The sequence below is a fragment of the Aspergillus undulatus genome (assembly GCF_047715775.1).
Source record: "Aspergillus undulatus strain CBS 261.88 unplaced genomic scaffold BDV17scaffold_22, whole genome shotgun sequence".
Taxonomy (NCBI): domain Eukaryota; kingdom Fungi; phylum Ascomycota; class Eurotiomycetes; order Eurotiales; family Aspergillaceae; genus Aspergillus; species Aspergillus undulatus.
The window spans coordinates 271,140-285,254 of NW_027396626.1; the positions used below are offsets into that span (position 1 = coordinate 271,140).

Consider the following 14,115-nt stretch of genomic DNA (forward strand, 5'->3'; position numbering starts at 1 on the left):
TGCTGGTTCTGGTTATCCATCGTGACGAACGGAAGAATGACTTAGGAGTACCAAGATGCGTTTATTTTTCGAGGTTTAGGGTCAGTAGCGTGGTACTGTAGGTTGAGCCGATGAAGCTAGATCTCGGATGCGAGCTGAAGACGAGACGGGAAATTGAGAAAAGACCGTAAGAGCGGGAGACGATGACGATGACGATAAAAAGAAGGAATGGTCACAAAGAGCGTATGAAGCAACTAATATAGTGAGGAAACAAATCTTGTAGAAGCAAGCAGCTAGATTTCAGGCCGGCGTTCTTCCTCCGCTGCGCAAACGCGCCCTGCACTTCTATCAGGCACAGCTGAGCCATGAAGTCTTTCCCTTGTCTGTAGGGGGCTTGCTACTGCACGATCCCGGATATTCCTGTAGCTTAAGCCTGCATTAATACTTATTATCTGACTTTGCTATCGCTTAGACTGGAGACGGTGGCAGTGCGGGATTTTCTGGTGCTTGAAGGAAGCAAGCAATCAATGCCAGGATGGTGGTAAGTGATCAGACCTGTGATGATGATGTAGACTCAAAGAACTCAGAACTGAAAAGGAAGCACGACGAAACCAAGGTCGCAAGTAGAGTCCAGTTGCCCGCACTGCGGACATGCCATATTCCATAATATAGAACGCTACGAAGACACCTCACCTACCCCTCCACCAAACTCTCACTGCAATCCTTAACAGTTGAACGAAGGGCAAAATCCCTAACAAACAAAACAGCGACAAACCCAGCAACAGCCGACGCCAAAGCGAGGATGAAGGTGGCATGCAGAGCACTCATGTGCGCATCTTGATCCAAAGTCCCGTCATTACCATGCCCATGTCCATGCCCATCCTGGTGTCCGAGTCGGCTCCGAAACACGATTCCAGCAGCGGAAACACCCACCGTTGACCCGATTGACCGGAAGGCGAGAAGCACACATGTGGAGGTAGCCTGTTCGCTGAAGGGCACCGCGCTGAGAAGCGCAAGAAATAATACCGTCTGTAACCCGCCGAAGCCGGCGCCGTGCAGGAATAGGTATATCTCGGTCAGAACAGGTGGCGAGGTCATCGAGATGGTTACAAATCCTGCTGCCCCAAAAACAAGGAGACTTGGCATGATGATCTTCACGGTACTGTATTTGCCTGTATGTCGAGTGACAAGGCCGGCTGTAAATGAGCCCAGGCCGGCTCCGATGGATTGCGGGAGGAGTCGTACACCGGTTTCGCTGGTTGAGTATCCGCGCAGCTGGAGGTAGAGTGGGATATAGAAGGTTAGGGTGAACACTGACACCGGCATGAGCCAGCTACTGAGACATGCTGCTAGGACGGACGGTGTGCGGAAGATGGGCAGCGGCATGATGGGTTCTCGAGCCCAGCATAGCTCGATAACAATAAAGAGCGCTAGCAGTATCGCTGCGAGTGGAATAGCTGTCTTTGCAAGTAGCCCCTCGGTGGCCGCTCGCGAGTCATCTGTGTCCTGGTTTAGGTAGATGAGAAGCAAGGCCACGGACGAAACGAGGGTTATGGAACCACCATAGTCAATGCGGCACAGCTGTTGGTAGAAACTGTCGACCCCGGCAGTTCTCTGTGGCAGAAATACGGCGACGCCACCTCCTGCAACGACCGCGATGGGCGCAAGTATGATGAATGCCCACCGCCAGCCTAGGGCATCATTGATAGCACCCCCCATCACAGCTCCACAAGCCATCCCAACGGTATAGATTCCCATTCCAAAGCTGTACCACAGACCCCGAGAGCGGGGCGCAACATAATCTGAAGTGATGATGGTCGATATTGAGCTACACCCGCCACCACCGACGCCCGCAACAACACGACCCAGAATCAAAGTGCTCTGCGAGCCCGCGAGTCCGCATACCAAGTTCCCAGCAGCGAACACCAACGCCGCGAAGAGGTAGCTGGCGTTGCGGCCAAAGATATCACTCAGCTTCCCACATAATGGCTGCGTTACCGTGAGGCCGATGAGGTATCCAGAACCCAGCCATGAAATGACGGTCAACGACTGGAATTCGTTTGCGATTGTGGAGGAGAGTGTCGCGGTTATTGTACTGTCTGGGGTTGTCAGTTTTGGACAAGAGCCCTGCTACGTTTTCGCTCACCAGCAGCTGCAGCGAAGGAAGCGATCCAAGTCGAGGCAATTGCTGCAAATACCGTCCCTCTCAATGCTGGCACCGGAGGAGGCAGCAAAAGGGTCTGTTCGGTTGCCGCCGCCATTGCAATTCTGTCCAGGCCTTCAGGCAGAGGAGAAACAGAGTTGGCAGATGCAGAAGGGGGTCAAAGTGTTGTAGAGGGTAAGCTGAGTGAAGGATGGAAGTCGCAGCATCTCGCAAACACGGGGGCCAAGGCCAACATCGGCTGGTGTGCCCTTGCCCTGTCCTCTGGCATCATCCTGTGAAACATTGCTGGAGGGATTATCCTACATCCTTGCATAGATCACTTGCATGAATTACCAATAGGCCGTGCCGTGTCGGGGATTGAACAAGGGAAGATCTGCAGCAGCCCTATCCGTGAGTCTGTGGCCTTCAACTTGGCAGTCTTTGTTTTTGGCCCTATGAAATCTTGATTGAAACCATCATCACGATTGTTCGATGTTCATGCATAGATCACGTCAGGTGGAAGATCTGCAGGCGATCAAGTAACAGTGGTCTGGGCATAGGTCACCATGAAGAGCAAGCAAGACCCCGCCACCCTTCCTTTGAGTTTGATCATGAGAAATGTCATCATCGTCCCTGGACAGATCTCAAAAGTCTTTTCATAAGCACTCTCCTCTCATCGACTAAAATCGATCAGAAACACCCATTATTGCGACATGTCCCCGTCCCAAATTGACCCCTCTTGGGTAACAACAGGAAAGCCGTTGGATCCGGTGCTTACCATCGAGAACCTCCGACATGCAAAACCTGACATCAACTTTATTCGATTTCAATGGGTCGATTATTCTGGCGTGCTGCGTGCAAAGGTCCTTGTCATTGAAGAGTGTCTCGCCCTACTGGCAGGCGGCAGCTTCCTGCATGCTCCTCCGATAGCATTCCATTGTTCAGTTGACGGTAGCTTGCTGCCCGGTGCAAACCTTGATGGTGTACATTGGATGATTCCGGATTGGTCGTCTGTGAAGCAGAGTTCCAGTCTCGGCACTGCGACGGTGATGTGTGGTGTTACTTCAACCATGGTGGGATCTGCTGCCCTCAATAACGACCTTTGTCCGCGTCAGGCGTTGGTGAAGGTACTGCGAGAGGCCACGAAAACTTGGGAGCTGGAATTCCTTATTGGTTTTGAGGTGGAGTTTCAGGTGATGAAGCTATCCGGCCGCAAGCAGCAGAAAGAAGGGGAACACGAGGATGAAGAGGACTGTTTAGGAAGCTATGTACCCTATTCCCGCGGGCTAGGCCGGTATACAGTCTCTGGCCTCCGCGATCCATGTTGGACCTACGTCGAAGAGGCCGTGAAGCGGCTTCGTGCCTTCGGTGTGCATATAACCGCAATACACGCTGAAGGGATGCGCGGGCAGTACGAAATTGCACTGGGCCCATTACCACCGCTGCAGGCCGTGGACCAGCTCGTACTCGTCCATAGTACTCTGAAGGATATATTCAACCGCCGTGGCTGCACGGTGACAATGTCGCCGCGGCCCGTCCCTACAGGGCCATTCTCGGAGCAAATGAACGGCCAACACATGCATCTCTCACTGCAGCCCGTCCGACCCGATCAAGAAGAGTTCTTCCTAGGCGGCATGCTCAGGCGGCTTCCAAGTCTGTGGGGATTCTTCCTATCCCAAGAATCCTCTTACCAACGCGTGGCTCCGCTTAAGGCCGGTGCCCTGGTTGGCTGGGGCTCGGAGAACCGGTCGGTCCCAATCCGCAAGATCAATGCGGCTCATTGGGAAATCAGGAGCATCGATGCGACGGCGAATATGTATCTCACCCTGGCGGCAGTGCTGGGCGCGGGCTTGTTAGGGCTGGCTGAAAAGGAGCCGCTCGTTTGGCCCGACATGTCCACGGTCGATGACACGGCATTCGAGAAGGCTCCTCTGCCAGCATCGTTGCGCGACTCATTGTCAGTACTAGCAGGTGACTTTGGGGGACTGGACACAATGCTCGGAAAGGCTATGGTGCAACAGTATGTGGACCTGAAGCAATACGAGCTGGAGCAGGTTGAGAACATGGGCTCTGAGAAGGCGAGGAATCTGTTGGTTGAGCTGTTTTAGCCTACCCTGCTAGGTATTCCTGTATAGAAGAGGAGGAAATGGGCACTGATGACATTGGGTTTAAACGTACTCAGTAGTGACATTTAGAAAAAGTGACCGGCGTGGTCGAAGATGGTATTTATGTGCAAGTTCAAGAGATCTGGGCTTTCGGAACAAGGTTACGCTGGAGGCCTCTCACTCCTTCCTCATCCTTTTCACACCCCCTATTGAGATGTCTAGATATTCCCTGCAAGGGTCCCAACATGGTGGTTACTGGCCAGCGTAAGCGCCTCCAGCTACTTAGTCTGGAGCCTGGAGTCTCGGCTTTGGGATGCCCTGTGGAACCGGGTAGTGTTTGGAGTATTCGGGCTATGTGGACTGTAAGAGTTAATGTCAAGATCGCTGAGGACCCCGCGGATTCCAAGCCCGCTGCAATGGTCATGAACTATATCTAGAAAAGGTAATAGTGCATGATGTTTATATGAGCCCATATGCTCCTCCACCTTAGCAGCAGCTTCCGGATCCTTCCCCTTTAGCCACTTGGCAAACATATCCAGCATGGGTCCCTTAGTCGCATTGTTCGCCTTCCACTCCCGTACCTGGCTCGGCACCGTCGGTCCAGTATAGCATTTCTGAGGGTGGTCCATAGCCAACGGCCACAGTTGATGAAAAGAATCCGCATGTGGCCTACGTAGCCAGGGCGTGTGGTGTCGAGTGCTTCTTGCTCCTCTGGGGTTTTGCATGGGATGTAGTCTGGGTCGACGGCGGGGAGGTGGCCCTGGAAGGAGTTGCCGCCGAGGAGGTTGAGTTTGTCTTGGGTCTCTGTCGAGTGACGGGTGGCGGTCGAACTTGTATGATCCGGCACTCCAGTCGTCGATTATGAGGGAGACTCGTGGGTCGAACTTGTATTGGTATGACTCTCGCACATTCTGGAAATGACTAGAGTATATGTTAGATTTGCTTGCCGTGGGCAGGGGAGAGATAAATGGACGAACCTTCTTGCTGCAGCAGTATCACTTGGGTCGATGCCTAGCACTTTGCAATCAAACCAGTGGAGTTGAGGGAGTGGTTTCACCTTGTCCGCATTAGGAACATGGGTTCCCCAGGCTGATAGATGAGCTTCCATGTTCCGCTTGACAGTCGCCCACTCCTCATCAGAGGCTTTGTAAGCCGCACGGTAGATCGCCAGCCCCATGCTATATTGCTCCCTTTCCTCCGGCTCTAGTGCTGACAGCGCTTTCTCACAGAGGAGGACACTTTCTATCCATGGCACCCGGGGGAGATGTTCGAGCAGCCCCCCCGCGTATCTCCTTCCGAAGCATCTCTTGCGCCATTCCGCCCACTGAGAGGCGAACTGGCCATGTTCCTTTTGAAAATCAATACAGCTTTTGAGCAGTGCGTAGCCCAGTTCCTGGAGTTCTTCGTGGTAACGTTTACGGCGTGCTTCCAGATCGGGATACTGTGGCCCCGGTGTGATCTCGGCAGAGGGTTGATAGCCTTGATATCCGTCCATGGACATCCAGATCATGAGATCAGCCATGACGGTAATTCTCATGAGAATGTTAAGCCGCTCGTGGTAAATTTTTTGTTTCTTCTGCGTCTAGCTTTTCGACCACATCTGGCACACTACAAAAGTCGGTCGCAGTCTGCTTCTCCAACTCGGCCTGGCGGGCGAGAACCCAGGAATGAGCAGCACCAGTCATGACTTCGTACTTTGCCGCGGGTAGAATGGCCTGCGGAGACCAAATGCTAAGACGACGGCCTCGAAACAAGAGTCGCGAAAGGCCGGCCATGTCGATGAGGTAATGTTTGTGTTTTGGAGAAGACAGATTCAGATCTCGTGCAGATAAAGTCTCTGCGGGAGATCGATCCGACCCCTGCCGCTACGCCCGTTCAGGATGGTGCGGCTGTTATCTTTTCTATTATTAGACTAGGTAGAAGCATATCATTGTTTCAGGCTATCCAACTCTCGGTATGGATACTGCTAGCTACATGGTTCATTGCCTTCAACGCCGGCGCGCTTGGCGCAAAGCCACGGCCATTAAATATGAAGACTACTGCTGCATGTCACTTTTGGCAGGATGCTCAGCCACCACGTGTCGAACCAAGTAGAGGTCCGAGGCTCTGCTGTCATACGATTTATAATGCACTGTATTTCCCCTCACCCAGTATGAAAATCGCATTCGCAGTCCGACTCGGAACCATGGCCGGCCCTCCAACCCTAAGTACTCTCCCAGCTGAGCTTGTCATGGGCATCGGCTCATATCTGTGCCCCCATTGTACCGGGGACGACTTATACGAGTTCAGCTCCCCAGAGTGCTTGTCTCGACTCAGTCGGACATGTACAAGGCTGAGAGACCTCCTCCAGCCAATGCTCTTCCACAGTAATTTCCATAGTGCTTTGGACGCCACAAAGTCACTGGCCCGTCTCATGGCATTTCTTCGCGCCATTACTACACGTCCGGTCCTCGCTCAAGCTGTTACAACCTTACACTTCGTTAGTCCGGATATGTCAACCAACAGCGCGTTCCTCGATGACTGCGGCTCAGGCGAGGACTGTGAATTCGACCTCGAGTCAGCATACGCCGACAAGGATAAGCAGTTCCTGAACACCTGCATGGGCCATATCGGTCTTCCTCCTGTGGACTTTTCGAGCGACCGAGGAAGAAATCCACTGATCGAAGTGGCTATAGCTTACTGCGTGAATCTCGAGGCCCTTCAGTTCTTTCAAATACGCGCCGTGCCATCTTTTACATCAGCGACCTCGACCGGCCCCAACTTTCGGCTTCTCTTGCCGCGCCTCCAACACCTGATTATCCACTTCTTGCTATTCGCAGATGATTTGTGCCTCGAGTACGACCGATTTGCCCCGTTCCTCGCTGCGGCACCGAACCTCAAGCGCCTTGCTCTTCCCACCGTCGCAGGGTTCCTACCCACTGCTTCTAACCTTCCTCAGCTGGAGCACCTGGAGGTGTTGGACTTTGACGAGGCTGCACCTACATTTGCCTTCGTCCGCTGCCTCATTGTACGTTGCAAGAAGCTGCGAAAGTTCAAATTGCATCTAGTCGCTGATGTAGAGGAGAACGCGAACAACGAATCATGGACTGTCGGCGCTGCATGGAACGCCCTCCTCCAGGCCAAAAACACCCTTCAGGACCTGGCCTTTGAGGCTCACAGTCGGATTCCCCTCGGGAACACTGCATCAGCTACCAGTAGCATACCGTTTACTTTCGCAGATTTTATCCGCTTATCAGTTCTCGCAACCGCCGGGCGATGTCTCGCCATTGTCATAGAGGAATGGAAAGCGAAGTTCGGGAAAGAAACGGACACTGCCACTCGGACTTTGATAGACGACTGCACCAAACAGATCTTTCCATCTACACTAACAAGCCTCACAATCTGGGACCCTGTAAATTCGTCCATCACCCTTCTAAATTCGCTAGCTCGGGCAAAGTTGACGTCCCCAGACCTGTACCCGAGATTGAAAGCGGTTCGGATTCAGACGTCTCCGAGTGGGCAGGACTGGCAGCCGGGTACAGCAATGAGGCCAAAGATCGCCCAGCTTGTGCCTGAATTTGCGGCAATTGGAGTCCGGTTTGAGGTTCATGTTTATGGACACCCCGGTTGGCCTGTTACTGCTGCTTGGTGATGTTGCTCTTTGTATAGATGGCTTTGGCTTTTTGGACTGTGTGGCCCAGGAGGTTATCTTTGGGTTCTTATGGACTCACTACGATAAGCCTATAACTGTGACTGTGAATTTCGAAAGAAAGGGCCATGTCCAACGATCATGTATGGCAAAGCTCACGTACTGCAGCTCTCCTCTACTCACTTGACGCCACTAAAGAGTTGAGTAAAGTTGACTTATCAGTTGGACGAGAACCTAAGCCCTGATCATATCCCACTGTATAGAGGACAGAAAATTAGGTAGGTGAGCTTCTACCCCTTGGACTCATTGCTCGCATCTTGGTCCAATAGGCTTCTTCTACCTTACCTCGAGCAGTCCTGGACTTCAAGCCATGGCTTAGAACAGAAAGCACCAACCTTTTTCTTCTTGTTCAATTCACCATTCATAACGAGTCTGACAGATGGTGAGTGAGCCAAGTGAGCCCTGAGACTTCACCTAGACTGTTACTAAAGACGTCTGGAACGAGTTCAGCTCTCTTTATTTCTTACTTACATGCATTTTCCACCTCACCGCACGTAGGGGATGGGATTCGTACAAAAGAAGGGGGTACTAGCTAGTGGGGTAGGCCATGGGCCAAAGACTTGCAGCAGCAGCAGCTAGGCCTGTAGTATATCCTGCTGTTTATTTGTATACGCCCCTTTTTATCGAAACCTTATCGACATGAATAACACCCAGGATGGTATCTACGGCACTCTCATATATGTTTCTGAAAATGCGGAAAATTCCCCACGATGACATATTGGTCCTTAAGCAGTCTGCGCATAGACACAGTAAAAAAAAGTGAACAAAGGAAAGCTAATCTTATATACATAATCAGTAAATTCAAATTGATGCTTAGGTACCCAGTTTCGCCGTCTGTGAACCGGAACCACTTATACGTGGCCCTGAACATTCGGGAAAGAATATAAGGTAGGCACGGAACTGCAACCCTAAGTTCACCTAGGTATGGAAGCTGTTTCACCTCTTTGGGTCCCGGAGCACTAGCATTGAATCATCAGATCTAACAGTCTCTGTCAAAGTCCACAGCTTATTTCCCCCAGAAATCTTCGTCTCTTTTACCATAGTTGAGCATAAGCTTTCTTCAGTATTCGCTATCTGTAGGTGATACTAAATAGCAGCACGACAACCTTGTGAATGTTCCAATCGGCCGTACACGGGAAGAGCTTTGACAGGAGGTAGGTCCCGAGGTCTAAGATTGCGCTTTCCTCACCAGACTCTCTTGTTCTAGGTGGACGCTGCATGACACCTTCCCTGGGTAGTTTTTCAGCTAGCTCCCTTGGCTTTTTCACGACGGCACTCAGGCCTCGGCCTCTGGAACGGGAGTCAGCGGTCAAAAACTGGATTTAGTGATGGAAGGTTGGTAAGAACTCTTCCTTAGGAAACATTGTAAATATTGATATCCATGCAAGTTCCGGTACAAAGAAACGCCGAGAAACCCCAACCCAGCAAATTGACAGAAGAAGTACCGTATAGCCTTGTCCATGTCCATGTACTCATCAAACAACCAAACCAAGTATAGATGCGTCTCGCCATCCAGGTCGATTTGATTCGACCACCAAAAAGAAAAAAAAAAATGAAAATGAAAATGAAAGAAAGTGTGATAGACTCCAAGTTGATATGTGGGAACAAGGACGGGTTCAATAGCCCGTATACCCCTACTCCGCCCACCAGCCCAAAGATTTCAGTTCCTCTCGCTGAACGGCGTCTGACTCTGACTCTCAAGGTCACTTTTTCTGTAATTGTGGTACCGCGCCTCCTTTGCATCTCTCGCCATCCAGGATAATTGCTTTAATCTGAACTCGCGCATGTATAGTCGCTGTTCGTCGCTCATCTCCTTTGGCTCGCCCTGTCCGTGGAACCCGTTTGTTGCGAGAGAGTGGATGGCGTAGCCTATCAAGGTGGAGACTACGCAGCCGACGATGACGAGAAGGATGATGACTTCTTTTGTGATGGCCATCGTGGGTTGGTTTGGGTTGGAGGATGAGAGGGAGGGAGAGGGCGAAGCGGTGATTGTTGGACTGGTTGATCGTTGGTGGTTGGTGGTTGGGTTTATAGTAGGACTGTGATGGGATGTGTTAGTACACCGCTCAAACCAGACAATGAAAGATAGAGAGTATCAAGGATGCAACCTACTTTGTAACGAATGGACGACTTTGGCAAGCCCAGCAAGTAGAGGAGAGCGAAAGACGGGTGGAACGAAAAGTAATCACAGAACGCAGTGCAGCACCATCTTCTAGCGCACACACACCCTCTTATACCCATTCCCTTCCACAACCCCAAATCTAATTAAAGATCTTTCCTTCTCAGCTCTTTTCGCCCTCTCCACTATCAAGACGAAACCTCTGCTGGGCGATGTATCTGTCACTGTTAGGGCCAGGCATATACTTCCCACACGGGAATAGCGCGTCTCCTAAAAAAGGATAGTGTAGAAATCCCTGACGTCATTTGCGAGCACACCAATCACGATACGGCGATCCAGGGGAACCGTTGATGGAATTCTGGCGCTAGTCCCCGTCATCCGCCAATCAGCACTGAATCCGAGCTGTGGAGCATACTCTAGTGGTCAAAGCTTGGATCCTGAGGGAGGGTCCTGTTCCAGCGCTGGCTCATATCATGTTGACTTGCTCTGGATTGCGCGCTCGGGGCAGGCTGAGCAACGGGATATGGTCACTGGATAGTGTGATTCGTGGCTTTGCAGTGTTACCCCTGAAGGTTCTTTCTTGGCGAGGTTGAAGATTTCCGAGATCCACGTGACTAGATGTTTTGCAAGTGTCATGGACCAGTGAAAGATAACCATCTCGGCTCTAAAATGATAAGTTAGGGCCCCCTGCATGTTCTTCCTCGGGAAAAAGTCGTGGGTGAGGGAAATTTCAGGACGTGGTCTTCAGTGGCTTCCACACTTTACCAACTCCGCCCTCACAAAGGGATGCCGACTACATATAAAGTAGCCTAGAGGTCCGCAGTGCATTCCCTTTATGAAAAAGTTGACAGTTGCTCCTTCCGGATTTCCAACTAAAGGCGGCGCAATTTGAACACCTATTGTTTCGCATCTCTAAAGCCTCCGTCGTTCTACTATCATTCAAAGATGTGAAAATCTTCAGTACGTGGTCCTGACGCAGCTGTCATAAATCATGCTCTATTCAGGCTCTCTATATGGCGCTGATATGTTTGACATAAATGCGTGAAATATCCACAACGTCAAAAGTATCCAGAACAACCCTTTACTCAAAGTAACCAGGGAACAACCACTGGATCTTTTCCTTCGCCTCGGGGCTCCAGTTCGCCTTGGCCGTGCTGAGACCAAACTTGATGGAACCTGCATAGTGCTTCGCCTGGACAAGGTCCGAGTTGTGGTCGGCCGCCAGCTCATCGAGAACAGCAGTGACGAAGTGCTTGGCGTTGACGGCATTGGCCTTCATGTTGCCCATGACCATCTCGACGGTGACGTCCTCGGTCGATTCGCGCCAGCAGTCGTAGTCGGTGGACATGCAGATCATCTGGTATGCGATTTCGGCTTCGCGGGCGAGCTTAGCTTCAGGGAGGCAGGACATGTTGATGACGGAGCCGCCCCAGGAGCGGTACAGCTTGCTTTCGGCGCGAGTGGAGAATTGAGGTCCCTCTATACAGGATTAGCATGCTAATCAGATATTCAGTTGAAGTGAGACATGCCCATGCAGATGAGGGTACCGCGGTCGTGCAACTTCACGCCCTCACCCTCCAAGCTGTGTCCGCAAGCGCGCACAATTTTGGCAACGCCCTCGTCGAAGGGGTCGCCGAATGGAACGTGGCAAACGACGCCACCCTCGAAGAATGTGAAAGGGCGGATACCCTTGGTGCGGTCAATGACCTGGTCTGGGACGACAAAGTCGCGGGGCTTGATCTCCTCCTGCAGACTACCGACGGCGGAGAAGGCGATGATGGTGCGGACACCAATGGAGCGCAGGGCGGCAATGTTGGCCCGCGCGGGAACCTCGTGGGGAGCGATCTGGTGGTGCAGGCCGTGGCGGCTGAGGAAGGCAATGGCGACGGTCTTGTCGTTGTGAGTGTGGTGGAGGATGGTGATCGGGGCCGAGGGCTTGCCCCATGGCGTTGTGATATCGAGGGAGGCAACCTGGTGAAATCCGGGGAGTTCACGCAGACCGGTGCCGCCAATGACGGCGATGGGGACCTTTTCTTCACACCGGGTGTCAGTTCGTTATCACAAAGTCAAAGGTTCAAATGTTGAAGGTCAAGCGGGGGCCGAGGCTAACCGGCGTAGGTGTTGGGGAGAGCAGCCATTCTTGCGGCGAGTTGTTTAGATGATTCTATTCTTCGGAGAGGGTATCTAGCGAGGGAAGAGAGAGAACGAAGGAATGCCCCTGGCATCAACTGAACAGAATGAGTGAAGGCGCAATCGCAATTTCGGGCAGCAGCTGAAAATCTCGGCGGGGTCGGAGGCCAAAGTTGCCCCTCTCCGCTTATCGCCCACGTGCGACCTCAGGCACCAACCACGACAGTCAACTTATGCCTTCCTTCCATTCCAGCCTTGGATCTCCCTATCGAACAACTTTCAAATGTTCATCATGACATTTCATTCAGCTATATGAATGCTTAATCTTGCTTATTCCGCTGGTCGCCACTCATAATGGTGGGCTCCCTTGCTGTTCGGCCCTGGATCCTCCCCTGGCACTCCAGGCAGGTTGTACCCATGAGCACCGAAAAAGTCCATCTGCGCCTCCATAAACTTGGTCGGCAAGTTGGTCCCTCCTTCATACTTCAGGTACTCCAGCGTGGCAGAGATGGCAGGGATATAGTGGTCTGAATCAATGGCCGCAATGACAATCTCCTTCAGCGACTCGAACGTTTTATGCAACTCCTGCGCCACTTGGTCGATATACTTCATGTTCCTGATCTTCTTGTTCTCAGAGAGCACCGGCTGCAGCATGTCTGCAATACCCTTTGACCGGATGATGCATCCCGCGCGCCAGATCTGGAGGCACCTTCCAAGGTCAATATCCCACCCCTCGTCCTCGGATGCCCGAGCAATCAATTCAAGGCCTTGACAGAAGCTCGCGAGGAACGCGGCGTACAGTGCGTGATGCAGATGCTCGACGAAAACCTTCAATTCTTTCATGCCCCTGATCGGTCTCGGGCTGGGAACCTGCAGCTGTTTTGCAACCTCCAGTCTCTCGACGCGGTTCCCGCTCGCAATGCGCATATAGTGCGCCGTCGCCAGCGTCGGGGCAGAAATATGCCTCGCAGCAGACTCCATAATCGACCAGAGCGGCGTGCCCTCGGTGTTATCGTTGTCCTGCACCACCTTGTCAAGAACATCATCAAGGACATATCCATCTTTCCCATCCTTAGCCACCCCCTCACCATGCCCATCACCCTTCGGCGTCTTCTTAACCCTCAACAGATCCTTCCCAATCTCCAGCAAAAAGTTATTCCTCAACTCTCCCTCCTTATTCCACTGTTCGAAAATGTCCGCAATCTCCTCATACCCAAGGCCCCGTCCATAATGCAGCAGCGACCAAGCCTCCGCAACAGCAGACAACATCCCCCCCTCAATCCCATTATGCACCATCTTCACGAAATGGCCTGCCCCGCGAGGCCCAACATTCGTCACACACGGCAAACCCGTCTTACTGTCCTTTGCCGCGTAGAGCTCCAAAAGAGGCATGACAAGATCCAACGCCTCTTTATCGCCTCCAGGCGACAAGGACGGACCCCGTCGGGCACTCTGATACCCCCCCGAAACACCCATCCCAATCCAGGACACCCCCCACTCCTTACACCGTTTCTGCCTCGCCTCCGTGCGTCGATAATTTTCATTCCCGCCATCGAGAATGATATCCCCCTTTTTCAGATCCCCCTTAATCATGTCAAGCACTTTATCAGCGGGGTCGCCGTGCGTGATACTGAATAGGAAGATCTTTCTCTCCCCCTGGCCCTCTAGCGACTGGGTGAACTTGTCGATCTCGTAGAATCCTTCGATTTTTCCGCCGTTGGAGTAGTTTGCGTGCTTGGATGACTCGAGGAGGTTATCGACGTTTTCGTGCGCGACGTCCCAGATTGAGACGTCCAGGCCGAGTTCGCTGAATGCAAAGGCCATCATCGACCCCATGTTGCCGGAGCCGACGATGCCGATTCGTTTGAAACGTTTGACTATTTCTTCCTGGGAGGGCATGGCGGTGGCGTATTGTATTCTGTAGATTTTTATGAGATATTGTAGTCTTGGA

At 52.2% G+C, this 14,115-nt stretch overlaps 6 protein-coding genes across 6 annotated transcripts; 2 read left to right on the forward strand and 4 right to left on the reverse strand.

The window, feature by feature from the left end:
• Positions 1-160: 160 nt before the first annotated feature.
• Positions 161-2,537, reverse strand: BDV17DRAFT_83050 (major facilitator superfamily domain-containing protein). The gene is made up of 2 exons (XM_073765203.1): positions 2,126-2,537; positions 161-2,078 (listed from the first exon to the last, which is right to left on the reverse strand). Exons 1-2 carry the CDS (start codon positions 2,238-2,240, stop codon positions 673-675), a joined length of 1,521 nt encoding a protein of 506 aa, XP_073615915.1. The 5' UTR covers positions 2,241-2,537; the 3' UTR covers positions 161-672.
• A 38-nt stretch (positions 2,538-2,575) lies between these two features.
• BDV17DRAFT_83044 (putative glutamine synthetase) lies at positions 2,576-4,368 on the forward strand. Its single transcript, XM_073765202.1, has one exon. It carries the CDS (start codon positions 2,836-2,838, stop codon positions 4,228-4,230), a length of 1,395 nt encoding a protein of 464 aa, XP_073615916.1. The 5' UTR covers positions 2,576-2,835; the 3' UTR covers positions 4,231-4,368.
• A 141-nt stretch (positions 4,369-4,509) lies between these two features.
• Positions 4,510-5,749, reverse strand: BDV17DRAFT_291081 (uncharacterized protein; the record flags this gene model as incomplete). The annotated part of the gene is made up of 5 exons (XM_073762049.1): positions 4,510-4,578; positions 4,713-4,841; positions 4,901-5,022; positions 5,075-5,148; positions 5,205-5,749. 5 exons carry the CDS (start codon positions 5,747-5,749, stop codon positions 4,510-4,512), a joined length of 939 nt encoding a protein of 312 aa, XP_073615917.1.
• A 663-nt stretch (positions 5,750-6,412) lies between these two features.
• BDV17DRAFT_291082 (uncharacterized protein) lies at positions 6,413-7,858 on the forward strand (the record flags this gene model as incomplete). The annotated part of the gene is made up of 1 exon (XM_073762050.1): positions 6,413-7,858. One exon carries the CDS (start codon positions 6,413-6,415, stop codon positions 7,856-7,858), a length of 1,446 nt encoding a protein of 481 aa, XP_073615918.1.
• Positions 7,859-9,256: 1,398 nt separating this feature from the next.
• On the reverse strand, positions 9,257-10,170 carry BDV17DRAFT_262730 (uncharacterized protein). Its single transcript, XM_073757823.1, has 2 exons — positions 10,028-10,170; positions 9,257-9,954 (listed from the first exon to the last, which is right to left on the reverse strand). The coding sequence occupies exons 1-2, from the start codon at positions 10,154-10,156 to the stop codon at positions 9,619-9,621; spliced, it is 465 nt and encodes a 154-aa protein (XP_073615919.1). The 5' UTR covers positions 10,157-10,170; the 3' UTR covers positions 9,257-9,618.
• Positions 10,171-11,115: 945 nt separating this feature from the next.
• On the reverse strand, positions 11,116-14,063 carry BDV17DRAFT_281618 (6-phosphogluconate dehydrogenase, decarboxylating; the record flags this gene model as incomplete). The annotated part of the gene is made up of 3 exons (XM_073760052.1): positions 11,116-11,513; positions 11,564-12,062; positions 12,564-14,063. The coding sequence occupies 3 exons, from the start codon at positions 14,061-14,063 to the stop codon at positions 11,116-11,118; spliced, it is 2,397 nt and encodes a 798-aa protein (XP_073615920.1).
• Positions 14,064-14,115: the final 52 nt, after the last annotated feature.